Source organism: Podarcis tiliguerta, assembly GCF_965153285.1.
Source record: "Podarcis tiliguerta genome assembly, chromosome: 2".
NCBI classification, from domain to species: domain Eukaryota; kingdom Metazoa; phylum Chordata; class Lepidosauria; order Squamata; family Lacertidae; genus Podarcis; species Podarcis tiliguerta.
This window is the reverse complement of record NC_139535.1, coordinates 11,474,475-11,496,889: the sequence shown is the minus strand read 5'-3', so window position 1 is coordinate 11,496,889 and position 22,415 is coordinate 11,474,475. Positions and strand designations below refer to the sequence as shown.

General features: G+C 47.6%; 2 protein-coding genes across 4 annotated transcripts; both read right to left on the bottom strand.

Annotated features, from left to right (window-relative positions):
* Window positions 1-613: 613 nt before the first annotated feature.
* LOC310670815 (uncharacterized protein) lies at window positions 614-20,713 on the bottom strand. Of its 3 annotated transcripts, none has more exons than XM_083426584.1 (3): window positions 19,854-20,713; window positions 5,028-5,117; window positions 614-3,026 (listed from the first exon to the last, which is right to left on the bottom strand). In XM_083426584.1, exons 1-3 carry the CDS (start codon window positions 19,891-19,893, stop codon window positions 2,257-2,259), a joined length of 900 nt encoding a protein of 299 aa, XP_083282710.1. In that variant the 5' UTR covers window positions 19,894-20,713; the 3' UTR covers window positions 614-2,256. The 3 variants fall into 3 exon arrangements, with proteins under 3 accessions (XP_083282710.1, XP_083282711.1, XP_083282712.1); XM_083426585.1 differs by having other exon boundaries at window positions 19,869-20,713; XM_083426586.1 differs by lacking the exon at window positions 19,854-20,713 and adding an exon at window positions 7,510-8,095.
* On the bottom strand, window positions 12,544-18,517 carry LOC310670375 (uncharacterized protein). The gene is made up of 3 exons (XM_083425618.1): window positions 17,126-18,517; window positions 14,213-15,712; window positions 12,544-13,400 (listed from the first exon to the last, which is right to left on the bottom strand). Exons 1-3 carry the CDS (start codon window positions 17,328-17,330, stop codon window positions 13,339-13,341), a joined length of 1,767 nt encoding a protein of 588 aa, XP_083281744.1. The 5' UTR covers window positions 17,331-18,517; the 3' UTR covers window positions 12,544-13,338.
* Window positions 20,714-22,415: the final 1,702 nt, after the last annotated feature.

Genomic DNA, 22,415 nt, shown 5'->3' with positions numbered 1-22,415 from the left:
ACGGATCTCTGGAACGAATTAAGTACTTATCCTGAGGTACCACTGTATCCTTCTTATTTTGCTTTTTTCCCCCTGCTGTCATTGCCCCACTTTGCCAGGAGGGGGCGTGACAGGGGGGAAATGTAGCTGGCAGTCCTCTTTTCCCTCACTACAACTTGTCTAGGACTGCGAACAGTTGCAGCACTCTGTTCCCTTAACTCATTAAGTGCCTTTCTGGGTCGAGAAAGTGAGCGGAGGTGGAGGCTATTTGCAGAGGCAGAGTAAGGGCATTCTGGCCATTTTCAGCCTCATCTGGGTGCCTGGTCTGGGTGCAAAGGAGGGCGCCTAAAAGCAATGCACCTGAAGAAGCGTTGCATTTCCAAAAAGGGTGCAATTTTCCAGCTGCAATTGCTCAGTTTTTTAGTTTCAGATCTCTGCTTGGGCAGGCTTGGCTCCGTATGCAACTCAAGCAAGGAGCTCTGGCTTTGCTTCGGTCAAGGGATATGGGAAGCGGATCAGACCGAGGAAAGAGAAGTAGCTTGAACCAGACCGCAAACCTCAATATTTATCTAAAAAGCTGCTGCCATTATTGCACGCTAGGGGCTGGAGGAAAAGTAAAGAAAACTCGCAGGAGTGAAGGTGTACAGTCTTTATTTATGTTCAGCCCCACAACAACCCTGTGAGGTAGGCTCCGGGGGGGGGGGGGGCTATTCCCATTTTCCAAATGGGTTAAATGAGGCTAACTTGGACAAGACAGAAAGGCTACATATGGGCAGGACATGAAGCCAGAACGTCCACACCCAAATTAAAGCCTCTTATCTACTGAGGCATCCGATACAACAACAGAGTGATAAGGTTACTCAGAAAAATTAACGTTCAGGCTTAAAAATTAAGGCTAGCACTAGAATTTTGAAAAGGGTGTGATACCGTGATTAAGAAATAGACTTGAAAGGCCTGAGTCGATGCACGCTTACTCATGAGCAAGTCCCGAGGGTGGAAAGTTAAATGTGCATAGGACTGCCACCTTAAATGAGTTTAAACAAATAGAAAGAAAATACCAGTGTGTGCGTTAATTTAGGTCTCCCATTTGCTATAAACAGGGGAGGACTTTTTTGTTTACCAAATAATATTCTTTACGTGTATAAACAAAGATGTCTGCTAGCATTTCTAACCGAGGCAACTAAGAATACTTTTAACATGGCAGTGATCACCTCCATCTGATGTCGCCTTGTGTTTAAGAGCTTACCTGGTCGCCACAGGCGAGCAGGAATTCCACGCAGGCAAACAGGCAAACTGGAGAAGGGACAGATTGCTCCACAGAAAGGAACAGAGCAATTCATACCTTCTCCGCTAGTCCACTTTGGTGCAATAATAAGAAACTTAGGTTTCTATGTTGACCATGGAGGAGGGAAGAAACCTAAGTTTCTTATTATTGCACTTCCCTCCTCCATGGCCAACATGGACTTGCAGTCTACTTGCTTTTAAGTAGGCATATCAGGTCCAGCCTGAGCCATTTGGGCTGCTTAGGGTGGAACAAATGGCAGCCTCTCAGGTCACGGTGCGTAAAAAGACAACAGCATAAAACCATTTGCTACACTTTCATGACACCCAAAATTAGTTGCCTGAGGCAGCCGCCTCACACTGCCTAACGGTTTGGCCAGTCCTGAGGTAACTTCTGTGGTTTTTATTTACAAGGCTACTCTAAGAACATAGAAGATAACAAAACCCTTTACTGGACCAGGAAACTGATGATTCTCTGGTTCAAATCGCCTGATCGTTCCAGCAACAGGTTCCTGCCTCGCTCCTCCAGGTTCTCGTTGGGAAATTCTCTGTTGAGTAAGGAGCAGTTGCCTCGTTTTGAAAGTTTTCTCCCAGGAGGGAATCCTCCCATGTACAAAGAGAGCTAAACATCAGAAAACCTTGCCGCCAGGCCTGCAACACACACCAACCACAGCCTGTCAACAGTGGCGGCCATTTTGTCAGCCTTGTGCGGACTGTGAGAGCAGTGGACTTTTGACTAGTATCTAGCTAGGCGTCAGGGTCCAGAGTTGCGCATGGCCTGAACCAAACACGTGCGGTATTAGACGTGGGGAAACCTATGACTTTCCTAAAAGTTGCTGAACTCCAACTTCTTCCACCCCCAAAGAGTCGGAGATGGCAGACATTGCAGCCCAGGAACTCCAGAAGGGCCGCAGCCCCACAATTTCTGACTTCGCACGGTTTCAGCGCCAACGAGCTTCATGCCTTTCGACCTTTCCTCAACGGAGCAAGGCTTTTTCACAAGGCCTCGCCGACGTGGGCTCTCACGGCGTCCAAGCGCTTGCTGGGCTCCGGGGGTTTTGCGAGGCTATTCCTCGCATGGGCTCGCTCGTGCTTGAGTAGGCCCGAGCTCTGCTTGAAGCGCTTCCCGCACTGGGGGCACTTGTAGGGCTTCTGCCCCGTGTGGTTCCTCTTGTGCCTGGTGAGGCTGGACTTGTTGCTGAAGGTGTTGCCGCACTCGGCGCAGCCGTAGGGCTTCTCTCCGGTGTGGATCCTCTCGTGCTTCACCAGGTTGGAGCTCTGCGAGAAGCGCTTGCCGCAGACCGAGCAGCTATAGGGAGTTTCCCCCGTGTGAGTCCTTCTGTGGACCAGAAGACTGGAGCTTTGCTTGAAGCTCTTGCCGCACGCCGAGCAGCGGTAGGGCCGGAGCCCCGTGTGGTTCCTCAGGTGGCGGATGAGGCTGGAGCTCTGGCTGAACCTCTTGCCGCAGTCGGGGCAGCTGAAGGGCTTCTCGCCCGTGTGCTTCCTCTTGTGCCGCGTCAGGCTGGACTTGTTGCTGAAGCTGTTCCCGCACTCGGCGCAGCCGTAGGGCTTCTCCCCGGTGTGCGTCCGGTCGTGAGTCAGGAGGGCCGACCGCTTCTTGAAGCCCTTCCCGCACTCAGAGCACTTGTAGCCTTTGTCACCCGCGACAGGCCTCTCGCGGCTCGGCGTGCCGCCAAAGCTTTTGGCGTAGAGGGGGCAGTAGCGCGGGGTCTCTCCCGGGTAGATCTTTCCGCGCTCCTCGCTGCCTGGAACAGAAAAATGGGCCGTCAGGTGTCAGGAGCAATCGGGCAGTAAAATCACACCCTGCAAGTTCGTCGTTAACTCTTTACAGTAGTACCTCTGGTTGCGAACAGGATCCGTTCCGGAGCCCCGTTCGCAACATGAGCAGGACGCAACCCGCGACTGCACATCACGATTTGCTGCTTCTGCGCATGACATCGTTTTGAGCATCTGCACACGTGCGAGCAGCGAAACCCGGAAGTAAGCCTTTCCGGTACTTCCGGGTCGCCGCGGGACGCAACCTGAAAAGATTTAACCTGAAGCAAACGTAACAAGAGGTATGACTGTATTAGTAAGAATGTGATCTGCACAGACCAGGCAGTGTGTCAGGCCTAGTGAGCACAGCAGTCCATCCCTGGTAGGTCTTGCCCCCATGGATCTGTTGCCCAGACTGAACCCCCCCCCCCGTCTCCCCACAGCTAAGTCTCCTCCTCTCCAGAGTTTTCCCCAAGCAATCAGAGACTGCGCCTGCATGCAGCCAACCTCTCCTCCGCCCTCTTCAGGCCTAGACCTGCAAGGCCACTCCAATCGTCTGGGCATTTTATCTATGGCACAGCACCCTACAGAATATCATAGGGCGGTGACCCAAAAATGGGCATTTTTCACTATTACCCCAGGACTATGGAATGACCTTCCCTGTGCTAGACATGAAGCAGCCACCGTCAGTAGCCTATTTTCCCCAACTGACTCCTCAAAACCTGCTTTTATTTGCCAGAGTTCCCTGAATTAATTTTTTATGCTACAGCTTTACTGTTTTTTTGGTTTTAGAGCTGTTTGACTGTGGAACAGCCTCAGGAGGTGGTGGACTCTCCTTCCTTGGAGGTTTTTAAGCAGAGGTTGGATGGAGACACCTGTCATGGATGTTTTAGTTGAGATTCCTGCATTGCAGCGGGTTGGGCTAGATGACCCTCTGCACCCAGGATAGTAGCCAAGCAGGAAACCAGAGAGAGGAAACCCCTTTCCCCACTTCTTTGCCTGGCACAGAAATGCAGCATGAAGCTGTGTGTGTGAGAGAAATTAGATCGTTATAACAAAATAAAAATATCTCTATGGAAAATCGCATTTTCAAATTAACTGCTCTCTGGCGCCATCTGGTGTTGCATGTTTATAGTGCATTCAAATCAGTGTTTCTTTACTAATGTACCGTATTTTTCGCCCTATAGGACGCACCGTCCCATAAGGCGCACCTAGTTTTTTGGGGGGGAAATAAAGGGAAAAAATTATTCCCCCCCCCAGGCGCGGGGTTGGGGAAGCTCGAGCTTCCCTCGACCCCAGCCCCCAAACAGGCAGCTCTCTGCAAGCCGTGGGAGCCCAGTGCTGGCTCCCGCTGCTTGCGGAGAGGTCCGCGAAGCCTGGACGCGCTGAGCTCAGCGCGCGCAGGCTTCAGCATGCAGGCACCTCTCCGCCAGCAGCGGGAGCGCTCCCGCTGCTTGCGGAGAGGTCCGCGAAGCCTGGACGCGCTGAGCTCAGCGCGCGCAGGCTTCAGCATGCAGGCAGGTCTCCGCAAGCAGCGGGAGCGCTCCCGCTGCTTGCGGAGAGGTCCGCGAAGCCTGCATTCGCCCCATAGGATGCACACACATTTCCCCTTCATTTTTGGAGGGGAAAAAGTGCGTCCTATAGGGCGAAAAATACGGTAGCTAAGTGCAGAGATTCAGGTCTTGGTTGGCTACTGTGAGATCAGGATAATGGACAAATGGAAGGCCTCTGGCCTGACCCAGCAACGCTCTTTTTAAGTCTGGAGGGACGGAGCTCTTCGCCATCTCCCAAACAGGATAGCAGAAAATGAAATAAATGGCAGGCTAGTAACTTTTGTGGGCTCGTTTACACGGGCTATTTGAATGTTTTAAAAGCAAACACCGTAAGGACAAAAACATACAAGCAGAAAACCCACACGCACCACAAGCAAGCATGCAGCTGATGACAAATATTATAAAGAAAGCCAGGGGCTCTATCAAACGCATCCTTACCCAACAAGATGGCGTCGCCACCGTCATCTGCCTGCATGGTGTCTCCCGATACAGCTCTTGGATATGAATCCAGCAAACTGACTTGCTCCCCTGGGAAGGGCAGTCACATCACCCACATGGAGAAAAACAAAGTTAAAATATAATATGTATTAGTCCATTTGGGGAAATGTTCTGGGTGGGTTTGAGCATGGAGTCTTCACTGGCCAGGTTAAAACTGCACCAGCCAACACTTTACCTCCGCACTCAAAACAGGGTTTTGTTTTTCCTTTCCTCTCTCTGTATTTAGGGTATATGCAGCACCCTAACCAGACAGGGGGACACTTCATATATCTGATAAAGTTGTCTTAGAAGCCCAGGGAGCCATCTGCAAGGAACAGTCACAGATAGCGCATGCTGGCATTAGTAAGGTGCTTAACGCATGCTGTATAATGTTTAAAAAATCCTTTGTCTTGATTTAAACCACAAGGGACAGCACTAAGCATCTTGATCAACATCTTGATTTTTATTGATGTTAAAATCACCAACCTGCTGAGGCACATTTGAGCTTAATGTGTGGAGAAAATGGATAGAAGGGGCTCTTTGCAAGCTTTTAGCTGCTATAAGATCCGCTATCCTGTAATATTACATATGGTATGTAAAGTTGTTTATGGTTTTTTATATCAATTTTGCTGTAAACATGTGTGAGATTGCGATATTGTATTTATTTGCATTACCTAGAGCCTGTTCTACTGATGAAGCATAGGATGGCGAAACAAGGCTAATATTCCGGCAATCCTTGTCTTATCGACTCTGCAAAAGGATTCTGTGGAACTGTAACAACCCTTCATGTGGATTGTTGGACTCTATGAACAGACAGGTGGAATAGACACTTACACATATATGGACCTTATGCATGAACTGACTAGAGAATGAACTGATCCACCGGGTCTTCTGCTTTTTCGTTGAACTTTATGAGACTTCCGTTGAAATCTACAATTTGATACAATGGATAATATATCTTATTTATTCAAAAGTACAGCCGGTTACGTCTCGTGTGTTTATTGAGTATGTTTTACGTAACCATAGGTTTGTTGTTGTTGTTTTGCTAATGTTAATACCAGAGCAGGAATTTCAAGCATGAGAGGCAGTGGGTTGGCAGAGAAGGGAAGCCATCCCTCAACTCTATCTCTCCTTCTCCAATCTCTTTAGTAGAAGGCTTTATATATATATATAATTATCCTGTAAAGAGGCTGAGGCTGCAATAGGAACCCCATTTACCTGGAAGTAAGCCCCACCGAAGGGACGCAGGTGGTGCTGTGGGTTAAACCACATAGCCTAGGACTTGCCGATCAGAAGGTTGGCGGTTTGAATCCCCACGACGGGGTGAGCTCCTGTTGCTCGGTCACAGCTCCTGCCAACCTAGTAGTTCGAAAGCACATCAAGTGCAAGTAGATAAATAGGTACCGCTCCGGCGGGAAGGTAAACGGCGTTTCCGCGCGCTGCTCTGGATCGCCAGAAGCGGCTTAGTCATGCTGGCCACATGACCCAGAAGCTGTACGCCGGCTCCCTCGGCCAGTAAAGCGAGATGAGCGCCGCAACCCCAGAGTCGGCCACGACTGGACCTAATGGTCAGGGGTCCCTTTACCTTTACGTTAAGCCCCACCGAATTCAATTGTAGTGAGTAGGCTTAGAACTGTGCCACAGTATGTATTGTTTTATTTAACAGATATTTATGTTGCTTTTCAGGCCCCAAGGTTCTTTCAACGCACCCTCCAATTTAAAAAAACCCTAATAAAAATAATTGCAAACCAGCACCACAGTCTTATCAGTACATAATTTACATGAAGGAAGGTCCACTCCCTTTTCTATTGCAGCTGGCATAGAAAAGCAGAATGTTAGCCTCATAACAGGCCAGTTTTTTGTTTTTTTAAGGCAGGTAACCTTTGTAGCCTTATTTACAAAGCTAGGTTGCACCTGGACACTGATGCATGCCTCCTGCAATAAATTTCTGGTACTTTGAACTTTATTGCCCATCTGCCTTTAATATACCTACATGGTGGGGGACGGGACTTGCACCTTTAGCAAGCTACACCTGTGAAAAATTATCAGCTCTAAAGGTAAAAGGCAAAGAGACCCCTGACCATTAGGTCCAGTCGTGGACGACTCTGGGGTTGCGACGCTCATCTCGCTTTATTGGCCGAGGGAGCCGGCATACAGCTTCGGGTCATGTGGCCAGCAGGACTGAGCCGCTTCTGGCGAACCAGAGCAGAGCACGCTGGAGCGGTACCTATTGATCTACTTGCACTTTGATGTGCTTTTGAACTGCTTCGGCAAGTCCTGGGCTCTACACATCTCTTAAATGCAAGAGTAGGAATGTGCCTTATAGTGAATCAGATCATTGGTCCAATCGACACGGGCTGGCAGCAGCACTCTAAGGTTTGAGGCAGGTGTCTCTCCCAGCCTCCGGGAATTGCACCTGGCGCCACTCCATCGCTCTTCTTACCTGTTCAGACAGCAGCCTCTCGGGCAGATTTCTTCTTCTCCTCGACCAACAGCTCGTTGACACTCTTGACTATCACACGTACTTTCTACCCCGCGTCAATCAGTTAACACGAATCTCCGGCACGCGGCTCCATCCTCGCCGCCGTCCAGGTGGTGCGCACATGCATTCATTTGAAAGAACCGCGGCTGCGTGCTCGGAATGCGGAGCCCGCCAAGGGAGGCAAGCAGCCCTGCAAAAGCGTCCAGACGGGGGCCACTAATCCGAATTAAGGGAGCTCCGGCGAGCGCGCGCGCCCGGCAAAGCAGTTTATGGATTGAACGAGGGCGCAAATGGAGCTTTTTTTTAGGAGCGGGTGGCTGGAGGAACGCAAAGAAGCCTCGCTCAGCTCCCCCTTATTGTTGTGCTGGGTTTTGTGGGTTGCTATTTCCACCCCTCCTCCCGCTTCCAAAGGCGGGTTTTCCTTTTCTTTCCGCTTCCCATCATGTGGTTGAAGCCAAGCCAGAAGATGGGCAAGGCGAAGCCCTCACCAATCGGCTGTTTGAGCGCATGGATGAGGGAGGCTGGAAGGAGGTTTTGAAAAGAGATGCCTTGGGAAAGACTGTCATCCTGGTCATTGCCACATATATATTTTTATTCACCCATGCTTATCATTTGCTTTCTTTATATTTAAGCGGTGGATACAGCATGTTAAATTCTAATACAAAGCAGCCCTTCCTTCTGGAATAATGCACTTTACAACAAACCGCCAAGGGCTGCATCTTTCAAACAAACGTGCTCCACTTCTCAGTAAGCAAATTATTTTGCTTCCGACCCTCGCTAGCTCTTGTTATTTTTTTGTTTTTGTTCTTTTCATTGGCATGTCTTTATTTCACACTTCAGAATCTGTTAAACTCTTGGAACAGAAGTTGAGTCCATCTGCAAAATAACTTATATTTTCTGGCAAAAATAGAACAGAAGGTACTACAGTGGTACCTCGGGTTACATACACTTCAGGTTACACACTCTGCTAACCCAGAAATAGTGCTTCAGGTTAAGAACTTTGCTTCAGGATAAGAACAGAAATCGGGCTCTGGCGGCGCGGTGGCAGCAGGAGGCCCCACTAGCTAAAGTGGTGCTTCAGGTTAAGAACAGTTTCAGGTTAAGTACGGACCTCCGGAACGAATTAAGTACTTAACCCGAGGTACCACTGTACATTAATTGGACTCAATAGTGCTCCCAAGCAAGTAAAGTGAACATGATGAAAAGAAATGTTCAGGTAAATTGTAGCCTCTGTGTTTTCTCTAGTCCTTCACTCACGATGCTGATGCCTCCAATTGATTTAATAGAAGCTGCATTGCAGATAACATCCCATGAAAATCAACGCAGTGATGAACCAATTCATTTGGTCATAAAGCAAGAGGGAAACTCAGACTTCACACAGATCTACTTCATTCACATCGTTTCTGCTATGTAGGAGGCTGTGGTGCCATCAAATCGATGTCTGTTAATTTTCTAGCTACCCAAACTCCCACTGCAAAGAGACCCAGGTTAACTATGATGTTCCTGTGAAAGTCACTGCCATCTGTGGCAAAGCGGTAGGCGCCCCAGATCCAGCCCCACAGCCCCTCGGGCGTCACCACGCTGGAGCTGCTTCCGCCACTTGCCCACCCCGCTCCATCGTCGCTGCTTCGGAACCTCCTCACTCTTCTCAGCTCTTGTTATGTTAACTTGCCCATATACCGTATATGCTACGAACCAGAATGCCACAGTCCACGGGAGTTCTGTGTTTATGCTTATTCAGGGGTGTTTTTGTAAAAAGGAATAGGATTATGAGTCTATAATGCTAAACACTTGCGTGTGCCCCAGAAATGCCAGCAGTGGACTGTGCGCTGTGAGAGGCGTCGACAGTGAGTCCTTGGGATAGCAAGGTTGGGACGCCTTTGGAGCAGAGGTTCTCAAAGAGAGGATGGCAGGAGAGGTTGGCAAAGGTGGTGGCAAAATTCAAGGACAATCAAAGGAACATTTTAACATTTCAGTGTAGCATAATAGATATTTTTATATCTTGCAGAATACAAACCTCTCATCTGTTTGGTGAAAAAGAACCAGCTGGGTGCATATCTGTTATTTATTTTCTTAAATATCTATTCTGCCCTTCCTCCCAAAGAAGCCCAGGGCAGCAAACACCAAAACTTTTTTAAAAAATTACCGTATTTTTTCGTGTACAGTCATACCTCGGGTTAAAGATGCTTTAGATTAAATCTTTTCAGGATGCGTCCCACGATGACCCGGAAGTAACGGAACAAGTTCCTTCTGGGTTTTGCCGCTCACGCATGCACACACGCTCAGAATGACGTCACATGCATGTGCAGACATGGCGAATCGCGACCCGCGCACACACAGATGCAAGTTGCATTTTGCTCATGATGCGAACGGGGCTCCGGAACGGATCCCATTCGCATCCAGAGGTACCACTATATAAGACTATATTTTTTCCTAAATTTTTGAATTTTAAATTAGGGGTTCTCTTATACATGGATAGCGCATAGTGCATTTTCTTAATTTTGAGTCCCCAAAAATAGGGGGCATCTTCTATATGGGGGCGTCTTATACATGGAAAAATACGGTATATACAAAGTGTATTTTAAACATTTTTTAAAAAAATTTGAAAACCTGGACACATTAAGATTAAAAAAAACCTGCATGCCCTCATAACGAATAATTTCAAGGTTGCCAAGCACATTATCTTTTGACCATCAAATACCAAGGTGAATAACCATATTCTGACTGAAAAGTAGAATCACTACCACCTCCTTATGCTCCCAGACTCTCAAGCAGGAGGCAACTCGGAACTGCAGGAATGAAACTGAGGAGGGAAGTACTATTAGGAAGTCACCTGGTTTCTCACAGGAAAGGAGCCATACCTGTGGTTTACCTCTCCTTAAGACAGGGATGGGGAACCTTTAGCCTTCCAGGTCTTGCTAGGACCAAGAGCTAGTACAAACCCTCCAACATTTCTCCGATGAAAATGAGGCCGTTCCATTCCATAAATGATAATTTTACTATTTATACCCCACACATCTTACCGTGTTGCTCCAGCCACTCTGGGCAGCTTCCAACGTATATAAAAAACATAATAAAACATTAAACATTTTTTTAAAAAACCTTCTCTGTACAGGGCTGCCTTCAGATGGCTCGGGGTCAGATAGCCCCATACCCTCCAACATTTCTCCAATGAAAACAGGGACAACCTAAGGAAAAATTGGACATTCTGGGATCAAATCAAAAACCATTATGGCTTCTCAAAATCAAGGATGCCCTTGGAAAATAGGGACACTTGGAGGGTCGGCTAGTAACCTTGGTATTCAATTCTTGCAGTGTCTGCTGTGTGGGGCTACTTTTGTGCCTGGTTAGGAGGTGTCACTGGTGGAAAGCACTGTGGATAGACCGTTGATGGAGGTAGAGTCTTGCTGGCACATCACTCTGACATTCAGAAGTCCGCAATGACCACCAACATGCTGCCGAGCCAGGTTCGAAGTTCTTCTATTGATCTACAAGGCCCTTATCAATTTGGGTCAAGTATCTGCTCCCTTACCTGCTCATTGAGGTTTTTGGATGCTCACAGAAGCCATGCGCTCAGGATTGTGAGCTCAATTTTATGAAACACCCTTCCTGTTAATTTAGATCTGAATTAAATGTGTGGACACAACTCTGTTGACCTTCTGGTGCCTATTGAGGACTTTTTATTTTATTTTTTATTCCAGCAGGTATTTTAACTTATGTCTGGTTTTAAAGTTTTAACTGATTTTTATATTTGTGGTTAGGTAAACCTCTTAGAGATGCAGGTGGCGCTGTGCTGTTAACCACAGAGCCTAGGACTTGCCGATCGGAAGGTTAGCGGTTCGAATCCCCATGACGGGGTAAGCTCCCACTGCTCGGTCCCTGCTCCTGCCAACCTAGCAGTTCGAAAGCACGTCAAAGTGCAAGTAGATAAATAGGTACCACTCTGGCGGGAAGGTAAACAGTGTTTCCATGTGCTGCTCTGATTTCGCCAGAAGCGGCTTAGTCATGCTGGCCACATGACCCGGAAAAACTGTCTGCGGACAAACGTTGGCTCCCTCAGCCAGTAAAGCGAGATGTTGACATGAGCCAACCGTGTGACGCGGCAGCTAAAAAAGCCAATGCAATTCTGGGCTGCATCAATAGGAGTATAGCATCTAGATCAAGGGAAGTAATAGTGCCACTGTATTCTGCTCTGGTCAGACCTCACCTGGAGTACTGTGACCAGTTCTGGGCACCACAGTTCAAGAAGGACACTGACAAACTGGAACGTGTCCAGAGGAGGGCAACCAAAATGGTCAAATGCCTGGAAACGATGCCTTATGAGGAACGGCTAAGGGAGCTGGGCATGTTTAGCCTGGAGAAGAGGAGGTTAAGGGGTGATATGATAGCCATGTTCAAATATATAAAAGGATGTCACATAGAGGAGGGAGAAAGGTTGTTTTCTGCTGCTCCAGAGAAGCGGACACGGAGCAATGGATCCAAACTACAAGAAAGAAGATTCCACCTAAACATTAGGAAGAACTTCCTGACAGTAAGAGCTGTTCAACAGTGGAATTTGCTGCCAAGGAGTGTGGTGGAGTCTCCTTCTTTGGAGGTCTTTAAGCAGAGGCTTGACAACCATATGTCAGGAGTGCTCTGATGGTGTTTCCTGCTTGGCAGGGGGTTGGACTCGATGGCCCTTGTGGTCTATTCCAACTCTATAATTCCATGATTCTATGATTCTATGAGCGCCGCAACCGCAGAGTCGTTCATGACTGGACTTTACTTTTAAACCTCTTAGAGATTATGATAAATAAGCGGAACAGAAGTTGTTTAAATAAATGAATGAATGTTCCTGTCATCCCTCGCCATTGACCATGCTGATTGGGGCTGATGGGATTGCAAGAACAACTGGTAGCCAACCAGGGACACCATCCCTGCCCTAAAAGTTTGTTGTGTGATCCAAAGGGAAAGAATCAATCCGCAGGCTAGGTAAAAGATCAGTCAAAGCCAGGGTTCAAATTAACAATAACAACAAAAATGTTTAATGAAGTTCATTTACGGTTCCAAACATAATTTATAGAATCACAGATTCTGAAGGGACTTTTGCAACGCAAAAAAACCCCCCACCTCAACACAAAATCCTTCATTCAGTTTGAAACCATACCAGACCTTGCTTAGCTTTGCAAATGTACTAGAAATTTTATTGCTGCACTGCTAGGAGGACATGTTGTTGTTGCCCTGAGCAAAATGAAATTCATGTGGCACCCAGTGTTGCAGTTATGGGCAACTTCAATTACCCTCACAAAGCCATCTTCACACAATACACTGAGAGCACGATGGATTTATTTAGGGTTGCCATATTTCAAAAAGTAAAAAAACGAGGACACCCCAAATTGTTGAGCTTCAATTCCGCCTTGGAAATCCCAGTAATGTCCAGGAAAATCCAGACAAATGCCAGCCCTAATTTATTAAAATCGTTTATATATCACTATTAAAACCAGAAGTTACCAAGGCGATGTATAACAGCGTAGCTTAAGGAAGTCCACCAAAACACCTTTAACACTCTTAAGACTATAATAACATACACCTGCTGTATCTAAGGAACAATGCAAACTTCTTCTCAGCCTTGGGTTTTGTAATCTCAGAAGGAACTTCTCCAGCTGTAGTCTTCTGCAACACTTGTGCCTCTTGTAGGGCTTTCCCTTTTGCGTGGATTCTCTATTTATGAAGAAGGCCCAGCCTTTTGTCACACACATGTCAGTCCCAGGGCTCTCTTTCCCATGTGGCTCCCATGAGGCCTTGCCAGGCTTAGCTCCTAGCAAACGGCTTTTCATGCTTAGCGCTGGAGTGCTTCTTCCTTGAGTCATGGGCTGCAATGAGAAACAGATTGCAAATTACTGAAATCAAAACAAGGGAGAAAGAAACGAAACCTCTGTCACTAGATGTCAATTGCTGGCATCTATTGTTCAAGGTGCTGGTTGTTGTTGTTATAATATTTGTATCCCACCCATCTGACTGGGTTGCTGCAGCCCAGAGGCACCAACTTCTGTTAATGATTAAGAAGACCTGCCAAGATGTTCTAGCGTCGCACGTGCAACAACCCACAACATCCTGGTGTCCTGTGCATGCTAAACACCCTCAGAACATTGAACATTGAGAAGGACCTCCGGACCCCCAATTCCCCTCACAGAGCTACAATTCTCAGAGTGGTTTAACAGTCAGTCCCTCTTCACAGGGAACTCTGGGAATTGTAGCCGAGAGGGGAATAGAGGAGCCTCCTAACAACGCTCAACACCCTTAACAAACTACAGCTCCCAGAATTCCTTGGGGAACGTCATCCAAAAATAGCTTAGGCCTACCATTGCCTTTGTAGTTCCATCATCCTTAACTGGGTGGTATAGGAGAATGTTTGCAGGAACAGCCCAATAAAGGATCTCAGGTAAGAGGGCCCAGGAAAGAGTCTCTACCTGAGCCTCTGGAGATCCACTGTCAGAGTAGATCATGCTGAGCTAGCTGCACTAATGGTCTGATTTCATTATGAGACAGCTTCAGGTATTGTGGAGTGTCTCAAGTACCTCAAACCAAGAATAGATTTTTCTCTCACACATCCACTCCATGTTTTTGAAACATTTGGGTACGCAGTAAGACATTTACCAAATACTGAGGATTAATAAGTTCTCACCTCTGTGGGTTCTCTGGTGTCTGGCAAGGTTAGTTTGTCGAGCAAAGCATTTCCCACACTCCAAGCATTGAAAAGGTTTCTCTCCTGTGTGGATTCTCTGGTGATCTGCAAGGTTTGTCCGCCGAGCAAAGCATTTCCCGCACTTGATACATTTAAAGGGTTTCTCTCCTGTGTGGACTCTCTGGTGTCTCATAAGGACTGAAAGATACGCAAAGATTTTCCCACACTCTGGGCACTGGAAAGGTCTCTCTCCGACACGTGCTCTCTGGGGATCCACAAGCTTTGCCTGTTGAGCAAAGCATTTCCCACACTCCAACTCTTGAAAGGGTTTATCTCCCATGTGGATTCTCTGGTGTCTTGCAAGGTTTGTCTGTCGAGCAAAGCATCTCTCGCACTCCAAGCACCGGAAAGGTTTCTCCCCTGTGTGGACCCGTTTGTGATCCACAAGGTTTGCTTGTCGGGCGAAGCCTTTCCCGCACTCCAAGCACCGGAAGGGTTTCTCTCCCGTGTGGCTTCTCTGATGTCTGCTAAGAACTGACTGATAAGCAAAGCACTTCCCACACAACAGGCACGGAAAGGGTTTTTCTCCTGCATGCACTTTCTGGTGCAGCCCGAGGTCTGTTGGGCGAGCAAAGCATTTCCTACATTTGGTGCACTGAAAGGGTTTTTCTCCTGCGTGCACTCTCTGGTGGAGAGTGAGGCTCGTCTGTCGAGCAAAGCACTTCCTACACTCCAAGCACCGGAAGGGTTTTTCTCCGGTGTGGATTCTCTGGTGTCTCGTAAGGGCCGAGCGATAAGCAAAGGCCTTGCCACACTTCAGGCACTGAAAGGATTTTTCTCCTGTATGCACACTCTGGTGTAACGCAAGGCTTTTTCGGTGAGCAAAGCATTTCCTACACTCCAGGCACTTGAAGCTTTTCCTTCCTGTGTGGATTCTCCGATGACTATCAAGGTGCAACGGATGAGCAAAACGTCTCCCACAGTCTAGGCACGGAAAAGGTTTGTTTCCCGTGTGCGTGCTTTGGTGTAGAAGGAGGTTTGTTTTTTGAGCGAAGCATTTCCCGCACTCTGGGCATTTAAAGGGTTTCTCTCCCGTGTGGATTCTCTGAAAACTGTCAAGATGGGACCGCTGGATAAAGCCTTTCCCACCCTCCAAGCCCTGGAAGGACTTCTCTCCTGTGTGGATTCTACGGTGGCTCACAAGGTCCGTTTGATTAGCAAAGCATTTCCCACACTCTAAACACTGACAAGATTTCCCTCCTGTGTGGATTCTCTGGTGCAGCATAAGGGTCCGTTTCTGAGTAAAGCATTTCCCGCACTGAAACGGCTTCTCTCCTGTGTGGATCTTCAGATGCCCCACAAGCTGCGAATTGCGAGGGAAAGCTGTCTTGCAGACCAATGGTTTCTCCCCTTTGTGGACTCCCTGAGGTCTAGGGAGACGTGATGTTTTCGTAAAATGTCCCCCAAGCTCTGAGCAAGGTTCCTTTCTTGTAGAGTTACCTGCTCAGGGAAAATAAAATACGGGCAGGGTTCACTCCTGTGAGCACAGAAAAGAGTATACACACTCACCCAAACACACATATATGCACACAGGTGTGTGCGCACACCCCGCCCACCTCCATGTGGCAAGTATATTAAGATGCGTGCTGGTAGAAGCATGAACAGTTGTGAAGTTCCCAGGGGATTTTCTTCGCCTCCCCTCGTGGTTTAACAAGCTGCTCTGTGAAGCCGCCTCCCCTTGCTATAAAAGTGAGTGAAGTTTGGGGTGAACTGTAAGGGGAGGAGAGGGGCTTAGGGCGAGTTGTGAGGGGATTGGTCAAGGTGTAGGTGAGGCATAAAGGGAGAGGGGTTTGGTCAGCACATCCTCAAGGGCCCCTATTTTCCAGGGACAGCCCCGGATTTACAGAAGCCGTCCCGGTTTCTGATTTGATCTCAGAATGTCCCGCTTTTCCTTAGGACGTCCCTATTTTAATCGGAGAAATGTTGGGAGGGTATGGAGTTAGCTGGCCTCCAAGCCATCTGAAGGCAGCCCTGTACAGTGGTACCTCCGGTTGAGAACAGGATCCGTTCTGGAGGCCCGTTCGCAACATGAAAGGAGCGCAACCTACAGCAGCGCATCTGCGCACTTGCGGGTTGCGATTCGCTGCTTCTGCGCATGACGTCATTTTGCACGTCTGCACATGCGCGAGGGGCAAAACCCAGAAGTAACCCTTTCCAGTACTTCCGGGTTGCCACAGGACGTAACCTAAAAGAATATAACATGAAGCAAACGTAACATGAGGTATGACTGTATAGGGAAGTTTTGTTTAATGTTTAATGTTTTACTACGTTTTTACAGTATATATGTTGGAAGCCGCCCAGAGTGGCTGGGGCAACCCAGTAAGATGTGTGAGGATATAAATAGTAAAATTATCATTATGGAATGAGACGTCCCTATTTTCGTTGGAGGGCATAGGTCAGGTGTGGGCGAAGGGCACTTGGCAAAGGGGTTGGTGGAATTGATCAGTGAAGCAAGCAGGGCTGGCAGCCCCTCATATTCAAATATTTTAATATCATACTTAGATTATTATTTTTATAAAAAAGATGCTTTCAGGCAGTTCATAATTATGTGCTTGCAGATGGTTTGCCAATAACAACAACAACAACAATAATAACAATAACAACAACAACTTTTATTTAAACCAAGGCCGGGCTCAGGGCAGCTAACAACCAATAATAAAAACATGTTGAATGAATACAACTTTAAAAAAAGATTAAAATACAACATTAAAAAATTCAAATGCAGCCTCATCCCAGGTGGAGAAAGGAAAAAAAAGAGAGGGGGAGGGAATCAAATTGACAACTCTGTCTTACAGGCCCTGCGGAAAATGCACAGGCATGTACAGGCACCTAAGATACGCCTCTTTCTTTTACCTTGGCCTGATGGGGTACCAGTGACCCCCCAAAAGTCTGGCACCCATGGCTCTTCTCCTCGTTCCAGCTGGACAATGAGGTCAGGCTTGGAGACTGGAAATCCTTTTAAGGAAAGACAAATAAAAGGCAAACAAGACTGCCAGCAGGCAATTGGTACTTCCAAGTCCCTTCTCCAGGTCCCCCCCTTTACTGGTTTAGCTGACATAGCCCAAAAGATGCTCTGCGGAAGGACGATCTTAAGATCGCTTCACCAATATTTTCATAGTTCCGTGTCATGGAGTGGTTTGACACAGAGGAACCAGCTGGGGAACCCCTAAGGGAATAAAGCTCAGGGCCCAGAAAGTGGTGGCAGGACGATGATGAGCGGTCAGAGGGAGAAGACTGGGAGGAGGAGCTAGGTGTAACAGGGCTTAGTGAACTGGGAGAGTGTGGCAGAGACAAGTTCAGGAGCCGAAGTGGAAGCAGGAGAGGAGAAAGGCCAAGAGGCAGAGAGGAGTCAGGTTGGTGAAGAAGCCAGGGGGTCTCTCCCTCCTGCTGAGACAAGCTCCCCGTTCCCCTGGTCTCCCAGAACCAGTAGAGGCGTGAAGAGGGCAGAGGAGAGGTTGGCTTCATGCAGGCGCAGTCTCAGATTGCTTGGGGGTAACCCTGGAGAGGAAGGAACTTAAAGACTGTGGGGAGGTGGGGACTTTCAATCTCACCAAACTGATTCATGGGGCAAGACCACGAGGAATGACCTGCTGCGCTCACTAGGCCTGATGCTCAGCACATCTAATAAAGAGGTAGCTCAGGTGGCTGGCTGGTTCCTGCTACTCCGTTTTTGATTATTATGATTTCAATATTTCTGAAAACACAAGGGACTTAGGGTGGGGTGGGGGGAAGCATAGCAGGACCCTTGAGCATCCAATGGTTCTCACTCCAGTTAATAATAATAATAATAATAATAATAATAATAATATTTTTTATTTATACCCCACCCTCCCCAGCCAAGGCCGGGCTCAGGGCAGCTAACAAGCAATACTAAAAACAAGTTGAATGAATACAACTTAAAAACAAGATTAAAATACAACAATTAAAATATTGAAACATTAAAATATTAAAATGCAGCCTCATCGCAGGAGGAAAAATGAAAAAGAAAAAAGAAAGAGGGGGAGGGAATCAAATTGGCACCAAGCCAAAGGCCAGGCGGAACAACTCTGTCTTACAGGCCCTGCGGAAAGAAATCAGATCCTGCAGGGCCCTGGTCTCATGAGGCAGAGCGTTCCACCAGGCCGGAGCCAGTGATGAAAAGGCCCTGGCTCTGGTTGAAGCCAATCTAACTTCCTTAGGGCCCGGGACCACTAGGGTGTTGCTATTTATGGACCTTGAGGCTCTCCGTGGGGCATACCGGGAAAGGCGGTCCCGTAGGTATGAGGGTCCTAGGCAGTTGAGGAAGAAACGTTCTTACCCAGCGAGGCAACGTTCTTGTAGTTCTCCAACATTACGTCCTTGTACAGCTGTCTTTGTCTGCAGTCCAGCAGAGCCCCCTGGACCTCCGTGAAATACACGGCCACATCCTCAAAGGTCACTGGCCTCTGTGAGAACAAGGAGCCCGTCCTTCAGTCTCTCAGGAGGTGACAGTGACCCTCTCCCCAGGGAAAATAAAAGAACCCTCGATTGAGAGACACAACCATTTTGCCTAGGAACATTCTCATGCATCCCACAGAGGAGAGAATCCAAGGACAAGCCCCAGAATGCAGAATCAAATGGTTTATATCCACGGGCATCCAAAAGGGGGTGGGGTAGGGGGAAGAAGGCAGGTTTGTCCCCCACATGCTGCAGCGAAACCTCAACTCCCTGATTCTCAACTTTCGTTGTGAGGCAAAGAGCAAGTTTCTAGCATTTGTTGAACCCTGAGATGTGAGACAAGAACATACAGTGTTACCTTGGTTCTCAAACTTAATCCATTCTGGAAGTCCGTTCCAAAACCAAAGCGTTCCAAAACCAAAGCACGCTTTCCAATAGAAAGTAATGCAAAAGGGATAAATCCGTCCCAGACTTTTAAAAACAACCCCTAAAACAGCAATTTAACATGAATTTTACTATCTAACGAGACCATTGATCCATAAAATGAAAGCAATAATCAGTGTACTGTACTATAAAATATTTTTTGTTTAGGGAAGCCTATCCACACATGTAGAATGCTTGACACGTGTTTTAATCTGTTTTTTGCCGTATAATTGATTTTTATTACTTTTTGAATGTTTTAAACAGTTTTTGACTTTTTTTACTGATAATTTTATTGCTTTATTCTTTTTGTAAAACATTTTGAGGTTTTATTACAATTGTAAAGGTAAAGGTACCCCTGCCCGTACGGGCCAGTCTTGACAGACTCTAGGGTTGTGTGCCCATCTCACTCAAGAGGCCGGGGGCCAGCGCTGTCTGCAGACACTTCCGGGTCACGTGGCCAGCGTGACAAAGCTGCATCTGGCGAACCAGTGCAGCACACGGAAACGCCGTTTACCTTCCCGCCAGTAAGCGGTCCCTATTTATCTACTTGCACCCGGGAGTGCTTTCGAACTGCTAGGTTTGCAGGCGCTGGGACCGAACAACGGGAGCGCACCCCACCGCAGGGATTCGAACCACCGACCTTTCAATCGGCAAGCCCTAGGCGTTGAGGCTTTTACCCACAGGCATATAAATTTTGTGAAGCTAATTAAGTAAAGAAATAAACAAATCTTCCAGCTGTTACCTGGTAACTTCCTACCTGAAATGGTTCCACCGCGCCCCATTTCTTTGTCCTAGAAGGGAGGGGCAATAGGGACTGATTCCTTGTTGGCATTCTATGCAAAGTCCTTCCGCACGTGGGGGGGGGGGACAAGGAGGGGAAAGAAAACGAAAGGGAGAACATTTCAGTAAAATACGGTACATTTTCAGCAACAGATTGTATCCGAGAGGCAATGTGGTGTAGTGGCTAGAGCGCTGCGCTAGGACCTGGGAGACCAGGGTTTGAATTCCCACTCGTTTATGAAGCTCGCCACCTTGGGCCAGCCACAGTCTACCTCACAGGGCTGTTGCGAGCATAAAAACGGGGTAGAGGGAAAACCACATATGCCGTCGCCTCGAGCTCCTTGGGGAAGCTGGGGTAGAAATCTAATAAATAAATGAGAGGCTGTTTGAGATCGCCTGGCGTGAAAAGACTGAGGTGAGGGAATGACACTGAATTAGCAAAACGATTGAGGTTTTAAATGACAGTTTTAGGTTACATTTTAGTGATAAAGATTTAATATATATGTTTAACTGCGGCTATATCTGAATTGTCTCTGTTATACCCAGTTGCAATTCAATGTATTCCTGTTGTGTTTTATGATTTTCCTGATATTGTAAGTGAGCCGGAACTGGTCTGTGACCGTAATAATAAAATTCATTCATTCATTCCATTCATAGAATTGCTGAGATTCAAAAGCAGCTCCAAAGGGAAGGCGCTGGGCTGCCGCCGGAGCATGGCGAAGGCTAAATCCAGCTGAGATTCTTGCATTTCAGGGGGTTGGACTAGATGACCCTTGGGTCCCAACTCTCAAGATTCTATTATTCTTTCCTTTACCGCCGAGATCTTTTAATTATACCCTGATGAATTTTGAAAAAGCAGACTAAATCGGTAACCAAAACGGCCCTCTCTCATTTGACACCCCGCTTTCTCCCGCTGCCAAAATGCAAAGCGCACCTTTCCTCCTCTGCAACGAAGCGTGCAAAGCGAAAACAAAGGAATCCCCCACTTCTGGCTGTCAGACGCGCGCGCTGCCGGGGTTGCGTTTCTCTCCCCCTTGCAAGACCAGCCGCCCGCCGCGCCTCCTTCAAGACCCATTAAACCGCGCGCGCGACCCCTGCGCCCACCACCCACCCCCTTCTTACGACAGGGAGGCAGCAGGCAAAAAACCTCTAGCGCAGCGGGGAGTTGGTGGTCCCGCTTTCGCCTTTCCAAAACGCAAAGGCTTGTGGGCGTTGTAGTTTTCTGGATGGTTGCCGCTTTGTTCAAACCAAGGGGGTCCCCGCCCCTTCAATCGCTGCAAGGGATGGCAGGTAAAACTCCAATTGCATAGCAGTGGTTCTCAACCTGTGGGTCCCCAGATGTTGTTGGACTACAACTCCCATCATCCCTGAGCTCTGGCCTTGCTAGCTAGGGGTGATGGGAATTGTCGTCCAACAACATCTGGGGACCCACAGGTTGAGAAAGGGTGGCATATGGGCCAACGGAGATGGCAAAAGCTGGGAATGTTTTGAGTGCTGCTCCCTATGGTGTGTGTGTGCGCACAGAAACTGTCATAAAGAAAGTCCTTTTAATTTTTCTTCTCTTCTATTCTCTCCCCCTTTTCTTCTTTTTTTTGGCATTGCTTTGGTGTGTGTCCCCCCCCCCCTTTCTTCGTTTTGGTTTAGTTTCTTTTATTTTGTGGTATTATGAAGACAGGAGTGCCTGGGGTGCTCTGGTCCATGGGGTCACAAAGAGTCGGACATGACTAAACAACAACAAATTAAAATCACATTTTTTATTTTAAAAACTGACCTTTTTGGAGAAATACACCTGTAAGCTTGGATATCGTCGTCTTTTTGCAGTGTCAAACTGAGGTGGACATCGACCGCATGGGCTACAGGCAGGCTTAACCCCAATCATTGTTGCTGTTTGTTAAAAGATCCAATAAAAACTGATTTTTTAAAAATATGAAGTTATGTGTGTATTTTATATAATACACAATTGATTATTTTTTTTAAAAAAATAGCACCATAGAATTGTAGAGTTGGAAGGGACCCCACGGGTCCTCTAGACCAACCCCCGCAATACAGAAATCTCAGCTAAGGCATCCATGACAGGTGGCTATCTGACCTCTGCTTAAAAGCCACCAAGGAAGGAGAATCCATAACCTCTCGAGGGAGACCGTTCCATTGTCATACAGCTCTCACTGTTAGAAAGCCCTTCCCAATGTTTAGCAGGAATCTTCTCTTGTAACTTGAAGCCACTGGTTCAAGTCCTACCCTCCAGAGCAGGAGAAAACAAGCATGTTCCCTCTTCCATGTGGCAGCCCTTGAGATATTTGAAGACGGCTCTCCTATTTCCGCTCTGTCTCCTCTTCTGCAGGCTAAACATACCCAGCTCCTTCAACCGTTCCTCATAAGGCTTGGTTTATATTGCAGCCCACCATTTGTTGCTGGACTGCAACTCCCATCACCCCCAGGCCATTTATGCTGACTGGGGGCTGATGGGAATTGGGAGTTTATATGTGTGTGTACAGGGACGCGGGTGGCGCTGTGGGTTAAAGCC

What these genes read in the sequence shown, in the direction of transcription:
- LOC310670375 (XM_083425618.1), bottom strand. Translation starts at nt 17,330, where the DNA reads ATGTCAGCTAAACCAGTAAAGGGGGGGACCTGGAGAAGGGACTTGGAA. An exon ending in TGGTACCCCATCAGGCCAAG is followed by an intron (nt 15,713 to 17,125) that starts GTAAAAGAAAGA and finishes TTCCCTGAGCAG; the next exon opens with GTAACTCTACAAGAAAGGAA. An exon ending in ACACCAGAGAACCCACAGAG is followed by an intron (nt 13,401 to 14,212) that starts GTGAGAACTTAT and finishes TTCTCATTGCAG; the next exon opens with CCCATGACTCAAGGAAGAAG.
- LOC310670815 (XM_083426584.1), bottom strand. Translation starts at nt 19,893, where the DNA reads ATGGGGCGCGGTGGAACCATTTCAGGTAGGAAGTTACCAG. An exon ending in TTCAGGTAGGAAGTTACCAG is followed by an intron (nt 5,118 to 19,853) that starts GTAACAGCTGGA and finishes TGCCCTTCCCAG; the next exon opens with GGGAGCAAGTCAGTTTGCTG. An exon ending in TGGCGACGCCATCTTGTTGG is followed by an intron (nt 3,027 to 5,027) that starts GTAAGGATGCGT and finishes TTTCTGTTCCAG; the next exon opens with GCAGCGAGGAGCGCGGAAAG.